This window comes from Neophocaena asiaeorientalis, unplaced genomic scaffold (genome assembly GCF_003031525.2).
Source record: "Neophocaena asiaeorientalis asiaeorientalis breed wild unplaced genomic scaffold, Neophocaena_asiaeorientalis_V1.1 scaffold6, whole genome shotgun sequence".
NCBI classification, from domain to species: domain Eukaryota; kingdom Metazoa; phylum Chordata; class Mammalia; order Artiodactyla; family Phocoenidae; genus Neophocaena; species Neophocaena asiaeorientalis.
In genome coordinates, this window is record NW_020174424.1 from 866,612 (window position 1) to 890,091 (window position 23,480).

Genomic DNA, 23,480 nt, shown 5'->3' on the forward strand with positions numbered 1-23,480 from the left:
AATTCTTTTACTTACTATACTTGAAACATTTATTATATAATTGCTAGATTTTATTACAGTATTGGCTGCTCCATATCTTTATATTATGACAAAACAGCTTTTTGATAACAGCAACCGGCAACTGTTTAATTTCACAGACTGACTCTAAATTGTCAAAGACTGCCCCCAGAAAGAAAGATCAGTTAGGAAATTCACTAGGGCCTTATTCACATTTCTTTTGTAAAAAGATATGTTTAATTTAATTCAAATATACTGGAAATCATGAAATCTTTGTGTTTACAGGGGACTAGACATCAGGGCCAGTGAATCTATGACTGACCACCTATGGCCCAGGAACATATTTTGTTTGGTGGGCACTGAACCTGAATGTATTTAGACAGAACTCTTTGGTTTACTGAAGTTCCCACCATTCACTTTGGCTCCTGTAAGCATTTGAGTTTGTGTCTTCTTACAGTTGATAATAGCAGGGAGGTCAAGCAGTTAACTGATAGACTAGCTATCAAGCTAGAAAGTTTCGGGTTTTCAAAATTTTAGCAAATACAATTTATTTAATCGAATAAAAATTTATGTGGAGTTCTAATACATAAAATAGAGAATGTTATTAGCTTACATATATTAAAATGTTCAAATGTATAAGACTAATGAGACATCGAGGCTGTTTTCATGTATATAAAAGTCTGAAACCAGAGATCAAGCTGAACAGCTCCAGTCTCAGCATTAGCATCTGTTTTTCACTTCTCTAGATTGTTTTGGTTATGAAGTAAAGAGTGCAAAGAGCAATTTTTGTTTAACAACTGAAGTCATGATCTCCAAAGCCTGTATCCAATAATTAACCAAAATGACTTGAGATTCTCGTGCATACCAGGCACCTGCCAGGTGCTAGAGACACCAAGAAACAGGACATGGCTCAATGACTTCCAGGCATCCAGGTGCTAAAAGAGCAACCAGTCTAGCCTTGAAACTATTTTAATAACTACTCAAAATACTAAAATTATATTCAGCTGCAAGACTAGCACTGTTCCTACCAAGTTTCCTAGCGGTGCCTGCAGCAAGTAGAGGCCCATATACTCCTCAGCACAGGCTTCGTGTAATCTGAACCGACAACAGACAGGCAAAGTATGCTACCTTTTGGTCTGATGTCACTGTTTGTTGCTCAACTCTAATTAAGACTGCTACACGCGTCTCATCACACGCATCATAATGTCTTTTAGGCCCCGAATCACCACGCCAGCACTTCTTTTCATGGTCGAGCTAACAGATGTAATTTATAAGTGTGTATATTCTGTGCAGCACGTGTCACTGGAATTCATGCAGTCAGTAGTGGGTTCAGTTTGGATTCCCCACAATTATTGCAAATCCTTCCTTTCTTCCTTCCTTCCCTCCTTTGTTTTTAGAGAACACATTTTTGAATAGCAAATTATAACCACATGCTAGTAATTTCTGAAATGCTCTTGGTAGCAATAAAATGATAATTTCAATTAAAGCTTACCTCTTCCTGGAGTAAACTCAAATCGTATATCATTAAGTTCCTTTCTGGAATTCCTGAAATACATAACAAATAGCACATTAAAATCTAATGAAGCAGAGTTTAACCAAACTAAATGTATTCCAATTTTTACAAGATGCTTCTGACATATAGATAGCATTTAATAGTTGTGGGTTACTTCTAAATACTTCTTCCACTGGAAGAGGCAGTTATGACAAGAATGAAGGGAGAAATTGTTTAACTGATTGAATTTACCTTATACAAACATGATTGTATCACAAAATTCCAAAACTAAATGCTCCTTTTATAAAATCTACACTAAATCAGTAACGTTAAATTTAATTCCATAATTAAAAATTTCAGAAGCTTTTAGTCTAGCATAAATAGTATTCAATACATTTTTCATATCTTTCCTGGGAAAATAGTATTTTATCAAATTATTTTTTTAAGTTTTTTTTTTTTTTTTTTTGATGTGGACCATTTTTAAAGTTTTCATTGGATTTGTCACACTATTGCTTCTGTTTTTTGTTTTGGTTTTTTGGCCGAGAAGCCTGTAGGATCTTAGCTCCCCGACCAGGGATTGAACCCACACCCGCTGCATTGGAAGGTGAAGTCTTAACCACTGTACCACCAGGGAAGTCCCCTCAAATTATTTTTAAAAGTGAAACAAACAAGGAAGATAGCCTTAGCGATAAATTTCACAACAGCACTATACATTAAATCATACAACAAAAATGTCCAGAATAAGATGTGTATTTTGTTGTTAAAAATTTTATCTAAATAGAGGGGGACCTCTGAATGTTATGAAATTGCCCACTGAATATATAAAACTTTTAAGAAATTTAAAATGCTTACATAAAACTACAATAGACACATTATGTACATTCAATCAAAATATCAAATGACACTGGGGAAATATGGAACAAATAAGTATCTAAGATATGAGTTTTCCATTCATATTAATTTCAAGACATAATAGTAAAGGCCAGTGAGTTATAATTAGAATGGTTTTATTTTCTCATAAGAACACTAAAATATTATGAGTAACTCTCGACAGATGCTAGAATTAAAGTTAATTAAAAAAAAAAACTTTTAGGAAACTGCAGTAGGACACATGAAATAGTAATTTCTGTATGCATTCAACCCTTTGCTCAGCTGCCAAGAGTGCCAGAGACAGAGACAGAGACGGTCTGAACACCAAGCCCTGAACATCCTCCTTCCAGTGCCAGGAAAGTCTGATCAAACCCTTTGATACTCTAAAACTCTGGTAATATCTCCTGGTCTCTAGGTACAGTGCCTGAATCTTGATGATGTCAGTCTATGGGCCCTTTTTGGTCCATAGCCTGATGGTGGTTCTTTATGTCCTACCACATCCTACGACACCAAGTGTGAGGAGGCCCAGAACGATGACAAAGGCATGGTACCAACTGAGAGAAAGCCCTTCTCCCAGTGCCTAAAGAAGCTGACCCAAGTCTAATACCTTCCACAACCAGAGAGGTAAAGGGTCAGGAACTCCAGAGACAACCAAGCCCAGGCTACCGACATGAGAGCCTGGAACCTCAGCATCTCCTCTCGGGTGTCCGCACCACGACTTTATTGCTACTCCCCTCGAAGACAGAATGGGAACTAGCGGACATTAGCAATTCCTATAGCTGTGCTTCTTTCAGGACCTTCTGAGAATCTGAAAACTGTGAAAATTGTGAATGCTCCCACTAAAAAAGCAGACACATGACCGACACATGAAATTGCAGGCAACTGTAGATGGTTCAGAGATCATCTTGGACACCAGGGAAAGCAAGCCTGCCCTGGAGGTGGAGTGGGCCATGAACAACCAGTGCCTGCACTGGAAGGGCTGTCTGCATGTTGCCTGAATTTTCTTCATAAACTACAATGTCACTACACATTACACAGTGTTTTCATATCCGTCAGCAGTTCTCAAACTTTTTGGTCTTAGGACTCTTTTACATTCTTAAAAAGTATCAAGGACCCCCTAAGGAACTTTTGTTTATGTCGGTTGTACCTATCAATATTTACTGTATTAGGTATTAAAACTGATAAGTTTTAAAATATTTATTAATTCACTTGAAAATGAAAATCAGTCCATCACATGTTAATGTCAAAAAAAAAAAAATTTTTTTACATAAAATTATTTTACGTTCCAAAAGAAAAACAAATCAGTGAAAAGTATGCATTGTTTTCTATTTTTGTAAACCTCTGTAATGTCTGTCTTCAGGTAGCTGGATTCTTATATTTGCCTTTGTATTCAATCTGCTGCAGTATCATGTATCATGTAGCCAGCTACTGGAAATTCTACTGTATGTATGTGAAACAATGAGAGAGAAAAAGGCCGACACTTTCTTAATATTATTATAAAAATAGTTTCCACCTCATAAGCTCCTTGAAAGGGTCTCAAGGACCCCCCGGGGGTTACAGGACCACATTTTGAGAAATACTGATACCAGATTTCATCTGATCCTGATAATAAACCTTTGAAATATACAAAGCAGGTATTACTTGTTTCCCATTTTTTGGTATTCAATGGTTTTTTTTTTTACAAAGTTAATGAGTGGCAGAGTGAGGAGCAACAATTCCATACTGGAAATACCTAACGCAAATACAAATGTTCAATTCCCTTTAACTTTTGAGCGAAAACTAATATTCCCCAACATTTTACACGTTACTGTAAAAAGATCAGCAAGCGTTCATTTATGCCTTCATTTTGTGTGTTGTGCATCAGCAAAGGTTGAATTAGGACTACAACAATTCAAAAAGAAAAAATAATCACTAGGAAAGCAAGCTATTTTATAGTGTGTTGAATAATGAGATGACAGAAGGAGGAAAAATGAAAAGGAATTAGGTGTGACCATAATTTATGCCATTGTTCCTTTCCTCTTTTTCTTTTGATCGGGCTTGTCTAAATTAGTTTGTTCTACTAAGGTCATGAGCAGAGAGGTATGAGAACCATATCCAACATATCATCATGCACATCCTTATTCTTTACATATCAATCCCACAAAAGTAATACATACCCAACATCCATAATCTTTATCTACATCAACGGTGGCTCAAGTTATGGAGGTTGCCTAGTCACGTCATTCTTTTATGACTCTGAACCTAAAATACCCACCTTTGAAAAGATCACAGTGATTCATGGTGTGTAGTAGACTTGTCCCATCAGGATGAAATATAGTTGGAAAAATGCCTAATTGGATCTAACTACTGAAGGTCATCCTTTCACAAAGAATTAATCTTTTTTGGACTCATACTTAACACCTTTAATTGAAAGTACACTTACTTTAATTGATATGGCACAAGATACTCCTGATTTAAGGGAAGCTGAAAATAGGTATGATTTAAAGCCAGACACTATGTCTGTGCAACTTTCCAGAAGAAACGTTAATAACTTGAGAGCAACAGTTTCAAGACCCAGGGGACCTTTAATAACTCTTATTAAAAAAACTCTTTCAATCCTAAAAAAAAGTCCCAAAACAACAAACTCTTCAACTTGGTAAGGCACAATCCCTTATTTCTTATTGGAGTATATACTGCATCACAGACGCAAATGCCTACAGGGCTCAGGCAGAAAAATTTCTTTCCTAAAATAGGTAATACAATCACACGGCTTAAGAATCGCTTAAAAATCAAAAAGTACAATAGGGTATTCCATGAAATCTAGCCCTCTCAACTCCTGTCACTCATCTTCCCGGTCTACCTCACAGAGGCAATCATGCTGTAGGTTTTCTGTGCATCCTTCCTGAGATTTTCTACGTATGCTCTAGCAAATACACATACAGAGTTCCCTCTAGCCTGTTTAATTCAAGTGGGAGATGGTAGTAGCATTCTATATGCTGCTCTGCACCTTGCCTTTTATTTAACTTAATACCTTGGAATTTCTCCGTATAGGTTCACAGAGAGCTTTCTCATTCTTTTCTGTTCACTTACAGCTACGTAGTATTCTGTTGTATGCCATATCCTTCTTTAACCAGTCACCAGTCTATGAATAGATTGTTTCTAGTCTCACTATTATAAATAATGCTTCAATGAATAACCTTGTTCTTATGTCACTTGGCAAATATGTGAGTATAAAAATAAATTTTCTAGAAGAAAATTGCTTGGTCAAAGGATACATATATTTACAATTTGCTAGATACTGTCAAATTTCCTTTCATTTAAGTTGTATCAATTTATACTCTCACAAGCAATTTGAAAGCACTACTGCAGGAACGTTAAAGGAGTATGGCAGAAAGTGTATTTAAAACAAACAAACAAAAAAAAAAACCAGGGAAATGTGGGGACTATGCCAGCTGGAAAACTTATTCCACATTGCAAGGGGGCAACCTCTACTCAGCACCACCTGGTTACGACGAAACAGGACTGGGGCTTAATTTCGTTAAATTTTAGTTTTTGCGATGTCCATTCAAAGTGAGAAGTTCCCAGATACGGTCTGGCATGCATAGGGGTTTTCTTTTTGCTCTTTCGATTCATCTGCAAGGGACACAGTGAACACTCAATGGAGGCCTCTGGCTAAGAGGGTGGTGATGACCAACACATGAGTGAACACGTACCCTTCCGGTGGTGGAGGTGCAGGAGGCCCGGACAGTTGAAGTATATATTTTACAGGATGTAGCACTTTCCTGCACCTCTGAATTTACCATGTCAAGACAACCTGAAAGAGTTACTGCTTTTGGAGGGCTCCCAAACTAAAAGGCCAGCTCAGAACTATTTGCATCCCTCAGCTGCACACGAATGTCTCTTAGCCCATGCCAACAAATATATGGGGGCACAGGCACCCCCCCAAGAACCAGATGGAAGCAAAACGCTTAGAAGTCCAAAGACCACTCACTGTCGAAGGGCATCATAAACTCTAAGTGCCATTGGCGCTGCGTACCCTCCATCACAGGGTGCTCTGGAGTGAGGCTGAAAGTCAACCAGTTCCCCAAGCTCTGAAGCTGAAGGATGTAGTTGGAGTAACACCACTCAGGAGCCCTGTAAGGGCGGTAGGTACAGTGTTCCCCAGGATCCTGAGGTGGCCCCTCCCTCCTAAGCAGCAGGGGATTTTCTTAGCCAACAACATTCCAGGTGAGGGGAAAGCTGCTGGTGTCCGAGGAAGTCCAGAGGGACTCCTGGACCCCTAGAGCGTCTGCCCCTCTCGGGAGCAGGATGGGGACCTTTCAAACATGTCGGGCTAGGAGTCAGTTGGAGCGCACAACCCTTACCTGAGGCTCTATCAGCCCCGCCCTGAGACTGCAGGGGCTCCTAACTGGTCTCTCCACATTCAAGCTCATGGTCTCCAGAGGAGTCAGTCAGCTTGTACCCGAAAACCCAGTCAGGTCACTCCCTTGCTGAAAAACTCCATTTCCGTCCCCTTATTCTTAAAGCAAGATCCCAAATCCTCAGCATGACCCTCTGAGACCTGCTCTTGTCCGTCTCCCCACCATGACCAGCCACCTGCCATGACCCGTGGGCTATACCTTCCTTAAGTTTCTCAGGTCATCCATTTCTCTAAGACTCCACTACTACTGACCAAGGGCAGGTCACCACCATTATCTGCTGCACATGAGAATAAATGGTTTAACGACCAAAGAGTATTTTATCCACACTCACAGGCACCATGCAGATATACACAGAGAAAGCTGCTGCTAAAACTAAAGATGTACAGCAGAAGGGAAAAGGGCCACAAAAGGTGAGAGAGCTATTACTCAGGGTGTGACCTTTAGTAGATGAATGTGTAGCCCAGGAAGAAAACTGCTGTACTTCATGAGATGTGAAAAATGCCAACATAGCGATAAGTTGAAGGACACCTACAGCGTAAGGCCAGTGACAAAAGAATCAGGAAGAGAAAAAAGAAGCTTCCTATGGCCAGGCCACGTTTACCTCACCCCGGGCTTTCCCAGAACAGGGTCTTTAAGTCAGCTAACTAGACTGCCGTAAAAGCTGGAGACTCACCCGGACTCATCCAAGCTCACTTTGCAGTTCAGACCCTCACCAGCTGCTTCCCCTGCCTCACCTGCAGTTTCCTCAGCTTCCCTCACAGATTAAGCAAACTGTGAAAGCACCATGTGGCTCCCTCACGCCACTAACAGGCATTGTGATGCCTTAAATTTTGAGGCACACAGAAGTGGGCAGACAGCCGTGGTTCCAGTCCTGAATGAGTTTACCATCTGCCCAGAGAATGACAGCTGATCTATGTAAAATCACCGGGAAGACCCCAAGGTAAATGCGTGCTTTAAAAATAGTGGCATAAAAGGAAATATCAGACTGATTCAGAGGAAGGAGCATTCCCCACCTCTTGGCTCTCACTCTATCCATCCTTCATACTCCTGTCAAATTAATCTTCCTCTGGGGTAAAGGTCCAATCACAGAATCATATAATTTTACAACTGAAAGGGGCCCTGGAGGTCATCTAATCCATTTCCCTCATTCCTCGGGTGAGGAAACAGAAGCCACAGAGATTAAGTGGCTTGCTTAAGGCTACACAGCTGGTTAATTCACTCAACACTCCCTAAATCCTTATTGATCACCTACTAGGTGTCAGCCCTATCTTAGTAGCCACTCATGGCAGAAAGGACACCCAAACCAGGGACTGAGATTCCTAGATGACTGCTCTTTATTCTCCACCTGGTGGTTTCTCAAGCTGCAGGCAGGGGATGGATGCACAATCTCTAAAGAAAGAAGTTTTTTCCCCCAGTAACCTCCCGCCCCTAGTTAAGAATTACTGCATGCAGTGACAGGTGGTGTTGATGGGAATTTGTATCACGTATGATGGATGTGATGGCAGAAGTAAAGGTGGAGAGCCACCGCTGTACCCACCAGCACCGTGCCCCAAAGGCCTGCCTGAAATCAAAGCTCTCCTATACGTATGTATCTCCACGCACCACAAGGCACATGCTCCAGGAGTGTGAGAAGAGTAACTGAGTCTATACCTCCCTCTCCCCTCCACCCCCCGGCCTTGCATTTGACTTGCCTCAAAAGAGCCTTTTAGACCAGTGAGTGTCCTAAAAAGTGAAAGTGAAAATTCCTCTCAGCATTATACCTCGACACCCAGAATGATGCCTATAGTCTAGAAAGTATATAAGTTCGTAGCATCCAGAATTCTAGTCTACATGAAGCCATGCAGCATCACACAGCTCATGATCAATGTCAAACAGATCAGGATATCATACTGTTCCCTTTAACCAAAAGAAAAGAAAAGGAAAAAAAAAAAAAAAAACAAGAGCAGTGACAAACATACATATGCATATGTGCAAGCACACACACCTGTACACGCACAGACACGGGTTCCTTTAAATAAGGTATCTTGACATACCAAAAAATTTGACCTTACGTGCTGGTTGTCTGCAGGTTTTTCTGCAACTAAAACCACAGGCTAAGGACTCTGGAGCCTCCCACTGCTGTGGAGCGTGCTGAAGGACCCTTTTAGATTTGTAGCCTGCAGGGAGCAGACAATCTGGCTGCCTATGATTTCACACAGCAGACACTTAAATTAGAGGTGCATATGCAGAGCCTTGCATACAGAAATTTCTGATGCTCTGTACCAGGCTGACACCTATGAATAAATCACATGCAAAAAATTATCATAAATAACCACCTTTCCTGTCTACAAACAATAGTTTTCATCTGGAAAGAGTCCAAACTAGGTTAAGGTTTTGTTCTTTAACAGAAACCTCTTGAAAATCTCCATGCCTGCCAAGAAGAGGATACAGCTGTTTCCTCTCCCCAACCCGATCCACTCTCCAACCTAAACAAACACATCTGATCCGGTTTTCTCCAGTACATACTTTCAAAAATCATGACAGACACAGAGGACAGTGCGAAGAGTAACAAAACAAATACACATGCACCTACCATCCAGAAATTTAAAAATGGTAACATTTTTGTCAGATTCTCTTCAGAGCCTAATCATAAAATTTTAATGATGTTTGACCTACACAGTACAAAATCAGTTGTGTTACATCTGAGCTGTAACAGATTCCTGTGTAAGGGCTCTGCTTCCTGTCAAGATTGTGGAACCATATTTCATGGGTAGCAGTCCTTTTCAGCATTCAGAATGTCCAGCGAACATATTTATTGAACCCACGTTCACCCACAGGGAAAAGGGAGATACAGTGACCACACAAAAACTTGGCTCACGTGTAGGGCTGGTGAGAACAGAAATATAGTCGAGCTGGAGTTCACGTGTTTTAGTAGCAGGAAAAAAATATTAAGCACACTTCTTACTTAGGGGTTTTGTGTATGCCTCTTGATTATAATCCACTGATGGAAGTATAGAAGCAGCCTTTGTTAACATGTGTGCCTGAAAGTTTGAAGTGTGTTAGGGTTTACTGCAGAAAACCCAGACTCATCAATGTTTTTGTGATGGAAACCTCTCTTCAATGAATCAGGATCCTGCATCAACACGCCAAGTCAATTATACAATAAAAACATAAAGGTACCCCTAAGACATGAATTCAAAAATGTGCAATTGGGCTCTAGACATCAGGTTAAGGCAGGTGTATTTATGCAGTTTGATATAGTATGTGGGGAGGTGGGCGGGGCTGAATGTATTTACAGGGTTCCAGAATGAGTAAATTTGCAAGACAATGGAAGCTTACTTCTTTAAAGCACCAAATGCTACAAACTCTATTATGGCCAAGTATCATCTCCCTTGCTAACTATTGATTTGGTTCGTTTAATTCTTGCAAAAAAAGGATGCAAGTACTTTCAAAATAAATCAAGTATGTAACCAAACATTTGATGATTGAAAATAACAGAAATTAGTTAAAGGGAACATTACACATGCTTGAGATGTCAAGTACTCCAACAGCGCACCGAACTTAGCTCTGTTTGCTTGCAGCTAAGACGAAAAAAGGAAATACTGCATGATACAGTTCTTAATTTACCAAAAAGGAAACATGCAAGGCACATTTCCCCCCCTTGGCATTAATACCACGGAGACATTTTTTATGAAAGCACCTTTATCAGGGACACTGAGTAACGTCTTCAAATCTACGGTGTAAAAGACAGAAACATTTTTTCATACAAATGTCTTCAACTATGTGGTGCAAAAGATGGGATTTTTTTTCTCCCATGTGCTGAAGGCACAATATTAAATCTTACCTGAATGATGGCATTTCTGCTGGGAGCTGAAATGATATAGCCAAGGGACATTGTTTCCTGATGATTTACCTCAGTAGAGGGAGCTCAAAGAACCTGGAGAAATGAATGGCCTATGTGGACAGCTTCCTGATGCCCCCAGAGTGTCTTTGCCAAGTACTGCAATGGGTGATTTCATGACTGAACTCTGGCACGTACTGGAAGGAGTCTGATGGTCTGTGTGCTGATGAAACACAGATCTTTCACTTGAGCTAAAACATACATGGGAAGCAGAGGTAACACTCTGCTGTGAACCTGTAGGAGACTGACTTATGTCCTCCCCATGAGAGCTGGCTAACTAGCTGCTAAGGCAGGTGGGCTGCAGGCTGTCTGAACTTCAAAAGGAAGCTCTGTGTCTGGGCAAGAACTTGCACATGTGCTGAGCTGAACACCAAACTTTGTTGCTTCAGAACACAGAAAGGATCACTTTTTGCTTAAAAGCTTTAAAGAATTTGTGCTACTAATCAAGAGAGTCAGCCATAAAAGAACATTAGTAGAGCTGCAATAAATATAAAGTGAGTAGATGAAAACAGAAGTCTTTAAACCTTAGGTGATCACAAAAGGAGCAAGAACTACGCTTTATTTTAACTTTCCTATTCTTGTAATGTTCCTATTGATTTATATGTATAACTGAATCCAGGGAAAGCTACATTAAAGATTAGCAAAACAAGCAAAAAACCAAAACAAACCCAAGCTCATGAACACAGAGAATACATTGGTGGTCACCAGAGATGGCGGTGGGGAGAATGGGTGAAGGGGGTCAAAAGGTACACACTTCCAGTTATAAAGTAAATATGCCATGGGGCTGTAATGTACAGCAGGGTGACTATAATTAATTACACTGTATTGTATGGAATATTACTCAGTCATAAAAAAAGAAGAAGAATGCCATTTTCAGCTACATGGATGGACCTAGAGATCATCATCCTCAGCAAACTAAGGCAGAAAGAGAAAGATAAATACCATGTATCACTTATATGTGGGATCTAAAATACGCTACAAATGAATTTATCTGAACAGAAACAGACTCACGAACACACATAACAGACTTGTGGTTGCCAAGGGGGAGGAGCGGGGGAAGCATTGGTTTGGAAGTTTGGGACTAGCAGATGCAAAGTACTGTATATAGGATGGATAAACAACAAGGTCCTACTGTACAGCACAGGTAACTGTATTCAATATCCTGTGATAAACCATAATTTAAAAAATGAAAAAGAATACATATATATGTATAACTGAATCACTCTGCTGTACACCAGAAACACAACACTGTAAATCAACTATACTTCAATAAAATTTTTTTAAAATAATAACACTCTATTGTATATCTGAAAGTTGCTATGAGAATAAATCTTAAAAGTTCTCATCACAAGAAAAAAATTCTGTAACTATTTACCGTGACAAATGTTACTGTGGCGAACACTTCACAAAAATATACAAACATCAAATCTCTGTGTTGCACACCTGAAACTAATATAATGCATGTCGATTATACTTCAATAAAAATAAAACAAAATACCCATCCAATGAAGGAGAAAACTATAAAGGCCTAATGAATAATAAATGTTAATTCCAGTGTCCTCTAGGCTAGAAATGTAAGCATAGTTCTCCTTGGTTTTTCCACAGGTAAGATCTGAAGACAATTATATTTAATGATAAATGAGGTTGAGCAATATTTCCCCTTTTGATCCATTTCAGAGAAATGGCCTACAATTAAATGTATTTACAAGCTAGTGTGGATGACCCTTTGTCAAAGATAGCATAAATCCTCAAGTTGGACATTTCTGAAATTACTTCCACAAATGGCTCTTTATAAAATACACAGTTGCACAGAAACTGTTGATAGGCATTTGATAGGTTGTTGATGGGCATCTGAAGGAAATAAATGTATATTAGAGTACATCAGGCCACACTCGTCAGGAGGCTGGATTAGGACAGGACCTTTGTTCAGGGTAATGTGAAAACAAAAATTTTAAAATTCGAAACCTCTCTCAAGGCCAAAAAAAAAGCAACCACTTGTTGTGTTCTGAGACTTGGCATTATGTGATTCTCCAATTCTTGGACCTAATAGGGCTGAAATGGCACAGAGAGCAGAGTGTGAGATGCTTCATTCAGATTAACATATTCCAAAAAGGCAAAGGGCTGTGAAGGAGTTCATTATTTGCATGATATGACTTAAAGTGAGGGCAAATACCTGGAAGTGTTTACAGGTATTTTTACAAAATTGATTTTCTTTTTTAAATCTGAAGATCGCCACGAGCAGGAAAACGGAAATCTGTAGTTTGGTCATATCTGCTTTCCATGGACACCCTTTTGAAAACCCCCGTGATGCTCCTGAATGCATGACTCTTCTTATTACTGTAAAGTGGCCCTTAAAACGCAGCCACCGTGTGATGCCTTCTTCCTTCTCATCTGATCCTGGCAAATCTTTAAAAGTTAACATTTACAATAAACTTTAGCAACCACTACATTTGTTCTTGGCCTCTGGAGCACTAATGTATGGCACTCATTACAGTGTTTCAGGAAGAAACCATCCCTTCAACAGTCCCAGAGAAAGTAAATAAAATGGCACTGATGACCCAGAAATCCAACCATCCTTATTGGAAAATTCCTAGTATCCACAGTTCACCAAAATTGGAAAGACCCGTAGCTGAATCATGGAGGCTACCCTGCAATGGTGCCACGCTGTCTCCTCCACAAAAGGCATATCTGAGGACAAGACTCAAAAGCAGACTGGTGTAATATATCTTATTCCAAATGCTCCAAACAGTCGTTGGCCAGGGTTCAAACACATGCTGTACAAATCGTCAAATAGTAAAAGTGATTTTCATGTGTGAGTCTTGGAACCATTTGGAGCCATAACTCAAAATTCAGTGATTTTGAAAAACATGCTGGGAATGTTTATTAATCAACACCCACGTGTGTAACTGCACCACAAAGTGAAGGACTTAGCGTGACTGCAGGTTTCATACATTTTCCGTATCTTAGAATCACTGATTGAAAAGATATACCCAAGGATTTCCTTCACGATCTTTTTTTAAGTGACTGACCTTTAAACCAGGTCTGTTGATCTTTGACAAGTTTTTGGGACTGACTTAGCTTTTTAGATCTCTTAAGTGAAAATACAATAAAGGAGGTCAAGGGGCTTCCCTGGGAGCGCAGTTGTTGAGAGCCCGCCTGCCGATGCAGGGGACACGGGTTCGTGCCCCGGTCCGGGAAGATCCCACATGCCGCGGAGCGGCTGGGCCCGTGAGCCATGGCCGCTGAGCCTGCGCGTCCGGAGCCTGTGCTCCGCAACGGGAGAGGCCACAACAGTGAGAGACCCGCGTACCACACACAAAAAAATAAAAATAAAGGAGGTCAGGCTGGATAAAGAAGAGTTCTCACTCTACAGAAATATTTATACGGTACATCCTGCAAAGTACTTGCTGTTTGTTTTTTTACTGTAAGGTGGACAGACGTGCTTTTCATAAAGGAAGTCCAAAAAATAAGTGCCGCTACACTAGGGAGGGGGTAGGGGTTCAGAAAGAAAAGTCAAGGGGCCCTTTCCAATATGATTAACATATCAAGAGAGCCTCCTTCCATTGGTGTGAGGCAAAATAAAATAATCATTGATTATTTGTCAAGTGTAATGTAATGTCAGAGAATTAGTTGATAACAAAAATAAGCAAGCCACTAAATATCCATAAGAAAGATAAAGAGATGGTAAAGGTGAACAATCATGGGCATTCTAAGTTAAAGTACAGAATTTAAAAGATGGGCCAGAGGAGCCGTGATGCGATGTCATGTCTTCCCCATGGTGTCTGCCACGTAAGTTCTCAATAAATATTCAAGATACCAAACTGACTCAAATGGTACGCTATTCCTCCTTACCAGCTGCATGACATTGTATTAAATGTAAGTACACCTGACAAAACTCCTAGGTATGGAGTTAACCAACCCTACGTAAATATCCAAACAACCTAAAAAATGAGTTTCTGGGCTGTGGGCATTTAAGTAGCTCTGTGGGCCAGAGCTATGATTAAAAGAGCAGATGTCACATTAGGAATGAATCTGGGAGAGGGAAGCGGGGTCTGTTATACTGAAGAGATTTCTGGCCAAGAAGCTATCTGTCATGAGCAGTGAGCCAACAGTCAGCACCCAGGGGGGTGGGCTCAACCTGGACAAGACTCAGTTAAATACGAGCTGTGGGCTCGGCTGCCTGGCGCCAAGGCTCTGGGTGGCGGAAAAGTCCAGTTAGGAAATGCTGCTGCTACGGCACCTGTGCGCTCTGCTTCAGGCTGCTGTAATGTCAACAGCAGACTTATTAGTATTTCAGTAAAAAAAGGCAAGGGAGCACGTCTCCTTGTAACTGGCTTCTTCTCCACCTCATGTCCTTTCCTACCCTCTATCTGAAATCTCTGAGTTGGTTTCATGGGGAGTCAAAGGGCACAAAACATACTTTTCTTGCTTGGTCCACTAAGCCTATCATAGCTTGGATTCTGGAGACAACATTCTTGAGTTCACATGCCAACTGTAACACTGACTTGAAACAGTGACTACTTATGACATCTTCTGGCAATTCACCTAACTATCCAAGTCTTAGTATCGCTCTCTGTAAAATAAGGTAAAAACAGTAAGTACTTCGTAGGAGGATCAGAGAGAAGGCATGGGAGGGCTGGGCACACAGCGAGCATTCTAGTCAGTGTTTGTTAAATATCAACAAGAGTAGTAATAAGTACACTCTTTCGCCATTGAGTTCTTTATGTCTGTTATTAGCCCCTGCCCTGAGATCTGTTCTTTCTTATCCCTTCACCTAACCTGAGCAGTAGTATAGGTATCCAATCCTCCACTGAGTCCTACAGTAGATTCTAACCATAAGACCATACATAAGAAGATTTCAGGGGGGTAAAAGTCTCTATTTCTCCTTAAGAATCCCAATAATGCTTGAATCGATGGGGAGGAGGAGACTGGCACTCTCCAGCCGAGCTTTTGTTTTCATTTTTTTTTGCGGTACGCGCGCCTCTCACTGCTGTGGCCTCTCCCTTTGCGGAGCACAGGCTCCAGACGCACAGGCTCAGCGGCCATGGCTCATGGGCCCAGCCGCTCCGCGGCATGTGGGATCTTCCCGGACTGGGGCACGAACCCGTGTCCCCTGCATCGGCAGGCGGACTCGCAACCACTGCGCCACCAGGGAAGCCCTCCAGCTGAGCTTTTGAAGGAGACAAAGAGACTGGTAACTGGGCCTGCTTTGGAATCCTCCATAACCCTCAGAAAGTGAAATAAACCCATGAAGAGCTGAGAATTCTCTTGATAATCCAGCCCATATCTCTTTCTCTTCTGAATAATTTAAATTCTCCACTTTGTTCGGTTAAATCAAAGATCACAGTTTACGTGAAGGTAGAAAGACACGCAGAAGAATGAAACAATGCCTAAGGTATGCAATCCTGTCTGTGGGATTAGGGGAATTTCCTGAGGAAGGAGACACAACAAAAGCACCCATTTTGCAGATGGTTTGACCAGCATTTCTGACAACTTTCTTTCCTTTGCACCAGAAGACAGCACACACATGTCATTCATATTATATACTCTCCACCATCGAGGGCCTCCTTGGACTCAGGAAGGCCTGAAGGAACAGTGCTCCAAGCTCAGAGTGCTATTTAATTGTGACTCTCATCATCACCGTTACTACAGATCTGTCATCGGAAATGCTCTCGGCTCTCACTGAGAGCATGGGGCGTTATGAAGATGACACTTCCATGTTCTGTATTCTCAACATTAAAAACCAGTTTGGCTCACCAAGTGAGCAGCGGGTGTCAAGCCAATGATATAACTTTTTAGAGCACTAACAGGATCTCCCACTGAGCCCACTGGGAGGGGGAAAGAAATACAACACTAATTTTTATCTGCGCCTCAGCAAACGGATCTCCTCCAGCCCGTTGATGTGGCCATTAATAAAAATGACCTGAAAGGCTTCCTACGAACTAGAGCCTCAATCTGGCTGCCACACAGCTGTGTATGTGAAAGACTTGGAGTTGGTATCAAAGCTGGCTGTTGATGATTCAAGCTTGTTCTGGGAACCTCCTGTGCCCAGAAGGTTATTCATGCTTTTGATTGGTTACGGATGAAAAAATGATTCCCACTCTTGAGGAGTTTTAAAAGCTGGAAATAAGGATGCCTGTGATGATGGTCTCCCTTTGCTTGGGATGCATAAAGACTTGATTTCATTTCACTCCAGTTATCTTACATGTGATCACCAGCATGCTTTCTTACAGACTCTTGTTAATGTTAGAATAATAAAGTAATATGACTACTTTTGCAATTCTAAAATATCCTAATGGGTAGTTCTTGAAAGCAAACCAGAGAGAAGAGTTTGATCCTTTCTTACCTTGCCCTCCCTTTCATCTGACAAAAATAACGTAAGTAAAAATATGCATCAAATATGTAATTCTTTCAACTTCAAACAATATTTTACAGGCCATTTAACTGAGAAGATGTGATCAAATGTATCTGGGTGAGTTTTAAATGAGGCAAGCAGAGAAATTCACTCATTCAACTCAGATACACATAGAGGACACATGTAGGCAACGTGGAGTCTTGGGAGGAGAGAGCATACAGAGACAAAATGATGAACAGACTGTGCCCAGTGGGTTTACGACCAGTCACAGCATTCAGAGCTGGAGAGAAACTCTACAGGTGAGTGAGCTGAGGTGCATCAAAGGTGTCTGATGTGCTGTCCTTAAGAGAATTCCCATCTCAGATGTTGGGACCAGGAACACCTCTTACTTTACCTTCCAAATGCCTACCGCATTCTGCTACTCTCCATCCCTACCACCCTCTCCTTAAACACACACACTTAGACAGCAAGGGAACTGCTACTACTATGAAGGCAGCGGTGACAGAACGGAGGTCATCCGCAGACTTCACATTTCCTAAAATAAAGTGGCAAATAAATGCTCAAGCGCAGAGAAAATTCAGATGTCTCAAGCTAGGAAGAAAATGACTAAGGAATTTCAATATCCCTTTGCGGGTTTCTTACGTAAAAACAGACAAGGGCAGGTTTACCAAAGATCAGTGCATAACTCCAGAATATTTTTTCTGTGAGATTAGCTCAGATCTGTGTGGCTACTGTGCCATGAGCAAAACTGCGGTACTGTGAAGGCTGCACAGGGGAAGGACTCGCTGCCCGGTGGCAAGAGGATGAACAAGACTCACAGAGTGGGCTCCCCACCCTCGCCCATTCCAGTACTTGTTAGTCATTTGGAGGTTACACTCCAGGACTCCGTCAGAGTCAGAAACATGTCACCATGTGCCTTTGTGGGAAAACAGATGCTATATTGTTTTCTCCGCGGCATCATAAAGATTCTGGCCCTAGAGTTGAGAGCTCTGCTAAGCTCTGTCTGAAACTGGGCTTACTGTTCTTAAGTGGAGCAAAACTGTTTACCCGTATCAACACACAGCAGGCTCAGGAGCAGAGATTTTAAGGGGAGAGGGTGACATATAGTTCCAGGCTTATCTGGGTATCTCTGTCTGGTTGAGCTCTCGGAAGAGCAGTACCCCCTGGATACTCGTAAGTCAAGGGCTTCCCACAGATGCCCTGCTTCTGCTTCCTAAAAGCCCGCAGGGAAACCTAGCCACTAGATTCCTACTGCCCACTGTAGAGGAAAGGTGAGGGCAAGAGCGCGCACACTGTCTTTTTAGGGAAAAGTTCGGAAAGGAGAGGGAACAAAGAGACTGCTATGGAGAAGCTGCTCCTCCACATTTCGTTATTAAAGGGATAAAGTGAGAGCATTCAATGATCGCTGGACTTCAGCAGGTAAATCGCTAAGAACAGATAAGTTCGGAATAACCTAATTTCTTTTCTTTGCTATTTTAATAAACTTTTCAATTTCAAGAGAAAGCCTTAGGCTTGCTCTGTTAAGACTAAAACACATTTTGGAAGATGGTGTGAATTCTTTCAGGGTAATAATAGAAATTTCAATTTCTTCTTATAAAGGGGTAAGTTATTTTACTGGGCTTGGACACCCTATAGCAATCAAATGGTCTTTTCATGCCCTCCCTGACTTTGTCTACCTGGGGATTTTGAGATTTGGCTCAACAGAAATGCAAACTAAAAATCCAATTACTACTTTTTTAATCTACCAAATTAAATGAGCAAAGCATGAAACGCTCACAAAGATACAGTCCGATAGACTTTCTTTCACTGCTATTGGGAATATAGATTGATACTCTCTTCTGAGAAGGTTGTTTGGCAATATGTTTACAAAATTTCAAAAATACCCCTTGATCTACCAATTCTACATCTATGAATTTGACATACAAAATGAGAAAGTTGACAGTTTTCTGTATAAGGCCAGTCTTTACAGCATTTTGGTTCCAACAAAAATCTGGAACCAAATTAAATCCCCAGTGATAGGAAGATAGTTAAATAAACTGCAGTGGATAACCACAGGATGCAATATTATGTAGCTATTAAAATGTTGTCTGTAAAGGATTTTTAATGACATGAGAAGATGGATCTAATGTAATATTAAAAGCAGTATTAAAAGCAGAAAACAAAACTGCATATGTAGCATAATTGGAGCAACAAAAAAATATATGTGCAGAGTAAAAGAAGTAGAAGGAAATACACCAAAACCTTAATTGCGCTTATCCCCGAGTGATGGGTAATCATTTTCTTCTTTATAATGTTCTGCATTTTTCCAGTTTCCTCTAATGAACGTGTATTACTTTTATAATGCAGGGGGAAAAAAATCTCTTTAAACGATCCACTAAGATTTGAAAGAGAAGATGTGCTACAAGGACTCATCATCATTTGGGTAAAAAAAGACTTAAAAGAAAATGCAGAACTGAGCTCAAACTTAAAAAATAAAAGCAACAACTAGGTAGGTATTTTTGGTCACCAATGGAAAAAAACAGTGAAATAGGGATCCTTGGGTGAGGTTGAGATGATAATCTAAAAACAATTGGAGGAATGTTACCTGAAGCTAGGTTACAAAGCCATGTCTATGGCAATAATTAAAAACACATACGCAAGCAGGGAGATAGTGCTTGAAAGAAAGACACCAACATGTAGGTGTATGGTTTAGATGGGAAACAATCTTTCAGTTTATTCTTTTGAACCCTCCCCCCCAAACATTATTTTTATTATGACAAATAAACTTTTGACAAATGTTCAGCTCATCAAACAAATGAGGCTGTAACTGTGTTATCTGTAAGAACAACAAAGATGAGAGTTGACCTTTACCTTACACCATACACAAAAATTAACTTAAAATATCCACAGACCTAACTGTAAAAGCTAAAATGATAAAACTTCTGGAGAAAAACATAGGTGAAAAGAAAATATCTGCAGCCTTGAGGTAAGAATTTTACCTTGAGGTAAAGTTATTCAAAAAAGCACAAACCATTAATAAATGAAACTTTTTATCAAGATTTAAAACTTTTTTAAAAGGACACTATTAAGAAACCAAAAGGCAAGCCAAAGTATGAGAGAATATAATCATAATACATATATTTGTCAGAGGACATATTCAGGATATACAAAGGATCCCTACAACTCAGTAATAAAAAGACAATTCAATAAAATATTGACACAAGATTTTAGAAGATATACAAAGGGCTATTAAACACATGAAAAGATGCTCAGTGCTCCTAATCAGAGAATGAAAATTAAGACCATAATGAGACCCCACTACGCACCTATGGCTAAAATTTAGAAGACTGACCATACCATACAGCAGGGCTGTAGTGGAACTAGAACTCGCATATACTGCTGATGGAGTACAAAATGGAAAATCCACTTATGAGAACTGTTTTCGCAGTTTCTTAAAAAGTTAAACAGAAATCCACCATCTGACCTGGCTGTTCTACAACTAGGTATTTTCCCAAGAGAAATCCAAATACAGTCCACATTAAGATTTGTATATGGATGTCCATAGCGGCATTACTCATAATAGTAAAAAAAAAAAAAAGGGGGGGGGGGTGGGAAAAAAATGTTCATAAGTAGGTGAGTGAATAAACAAAGTGAGGTATATCCATAAAATGAAATACTACCCAGCAATAAAAGGGAGTGAACTGTTTATACATGCAACACGCGTGAATCTCAAAATAATTAAGCTGAGTGAAAAGAGCTTTCTTTTAGTACATGGCAGCTGCTACCTGATAAAGGTGCACAGGTCCCATACACGTGCCCCCTTATATTTTATGTATAATCGAAATGGAAAACACAATATATCTCCTAATATAACCTAACATCGATTTCACTCTCAGAAGGGATTCTTTCCAATTTCTCTTTCATTAATACATCTAAATAATGCCTTGGTTTTTAAATTTCGTGGTGTCATGCCCTTTTAACACAGCATAGAGGAAGGTAAGAATCTGCTTCATTTATCCTTTTAACAAGTGTTTTAATAAGCTCTTCTAATGGCAGGAATGTGTGAGGCACAGAACATACAGAGATGAACAAAACACACCTATAGTCATGGTGACTAAAGTTAATCTAGATAACTAAAGTTAATAATACTGTATTGTATACCTGAAAGTTGATAAGAGTAGATCCTGAAAGTTCTCATCACAAGAAAAAAATTGTAACTATGTGTGGTGACGGATGTTGACTAGACTTCCTGTGATCATTTTGTAACACAAATACTGAATCATTATGCTCCACACCTATAACTAAAATAATGTGTATGTTAATTATATCTCAATAAGAAAATAAAGTGAATGTTGATCATATACACAGTTGAATGCTTAGTTAAGCATTTAATTTAATTTAAATAAAAAAAACAGACCTGGTCCTTGTCTGCCTGGAGCTTACTGCTTGGTAGGACGAAGCCAGGATTGAAATCACTAGGAGTCTCCCAGAGCAGATGATTCTTTTGATTTTGTTAAAAAAAAAAAAAAAAAGGATTCTAAAACCAACATGGAGTGTTTGTGATGAACATTTGCTAACGCTAAAATAAAAAATATGCAGTCCTTCCGACCCTCCAGCAAAACTCTTGGAGATGTATTGAAACCACAGCATTTAATATAATCAAAGTTCTAAAGGATGTACCTTAGGCTTATAGAAGAGGAAGCCATTAATCACATCTACTTGTGAAATAATTTTGCTCAAGTTAAAAACACTTCTTCTGTATTGTATGGTTCAGAATCATGGGGTATAAACTGAATACTTGGGGGAAAGTATTAGAGGCCTTTTGTTCCTTCTCTGCAGCAGGTTTGCAAACGAGGACTCCTCCATATGGGTGCTGTACAAATCAGCTTCTTGAATATTCCTATGAGAATGGCAACAGTGCTAGTTGCACGTCTAATATCTATACATAAGAATTTTCTTTGAACAATGCACTGCAAAGGAGCACTCTGGTTGTCATACTCTTAACTTGGACTAACTGCTATCCTCTCCCTGCCAAAAGTATCTCCTTAACTTCCCTAAGCTCAGGGCCCTCTCTGAGTTGATGAGCAGAAAGAATATAAACCTGAACCTGGTTTAGCCCCAGAAGAGATAACTTTATGCTGTAATTCAAAGAGGACAAGCCCTTGACTTATAAGGAGGGTCTATCTAAGAAAAAAACAATTCAACAACACTTTTTGCAAAAATACAGGAAGTCGAGTTTTCTGCTCTGTTATCCAAGGTTCTTTATAGAAAGAACCATGAGATGAATTTCTCTTGAATTTAGTTTCAAGCAAAAGCTTACCTCTCTATAATCTTTTAATGGTACAGGTTTACTTTTATCGCGAAAGGAGAACTACATAGACAACTATAATTTCCTGGTTGCTAAGAAGTTGAGACCTAAATTTACCTCTCACTGGTTGTAATTATATCACTTTGGGTTCCTGGTCCAATTCTCTTTCCACTCTCAAAATAGTTTTAAAATCTCATTTTAGTTTCATTTTATTTCTCCTACTTGATGTCCTCCTATTTTAAGTTATCTCAAGTCTTCTCTGCAAAAAAGGCAAGGTAGAAATAAGAAGTCATTCCTGTATATCATGTGATTAAACCAACACTTGAGTTCTGGTACGTCTAAATATCTTTTCGGCACATTACTCCAATCCCCCTTTTCCAAGTCACTATTCAATACGCTGTTTTCCATGAACATCACAAAGCTCCTCTAGTTAAGTAACTCTTGCTTGGTTTAAAATGACACAATTTAAAAGTATTTTTCTTCTCACAACATTTACTCCCCCATTTCTAACAGGAGACATACTCTCAAAACATATTATGTAGAACATATGGGCCTATTCATAAGTTTACATGAATTACATGTCCAAGTCCACCAGCACTCCTTCCACAGAGAACCTGGGGACTGGCCCGTGTGGGATGTTTCTGTTCTCTGACAAAGGAGGACACAGATCCAGAGAGGAAAGTAGAGGGGAGAATTAGGCAGGAACCAAAAGCAACTCAGGAAGGAAGTCCAAGGGGCTCACCAAAACCAGATCAGCCAAAAGTAAGTTGAGAAGCCAGAGTGTGACCTAGGACTCTGGGAATGGAGTCAGGGAAGAAAGCAGTAGACCTAGAGCCAATGGGGATGGATCCTGGGCAAAGGCCTACAGTGGACACCACTGACTGAAGCTTATGGGGCTTCAGTGGGCGCCTGGCTTCAGCGTTTAAATGCATGGTTTTACTGGAGGATTTTAAATCTCTCTTCATGCATCCTGGCTTGAATCGGTGCTTACATCCTTCACTGCTCCATTTTTCACAAATACCTAATTGTTTCAATGAGCAATAAGCAGAAGTTCAAACTGCAAAGGGGTCAAATGCACAGAACTTATTTTCTGAACACTTATGGCAGTTTCCATACATCTGTTCTGCCACTGCATTAATATCACCCCATTGATCTACCTACCTACCTACCTACCTATCGAAGAGTTCTCTCTAGAAATC

At 40.1% G+C, this 23,480-nt stretch overlaps 1 protein-coding gene across 1 annotated transcript in view; it reads right to left on the reverse strand.

Moving 5' to 3' along the window:
* The window catches only part of STK39 (serine/threonine kinase 39), a 230,965-nt gene that overhangs the window by 58,882 nt on the left and 148,603 nt on the right, over nucleotides 1–23,480 (reverse strand). Inside the window, exon 13 of the mRNA XM_024756661.1 lies at nucleotides 1,490–1,542. Within this exon, the coding sequence (XP_024612429.1) occupies nucleotides 1,490–1,542 (53 nt within the window). The remainder of the gene's footprint in view (nucleotides 1–1,489; nucleotides 1,543–23,480) is intronic.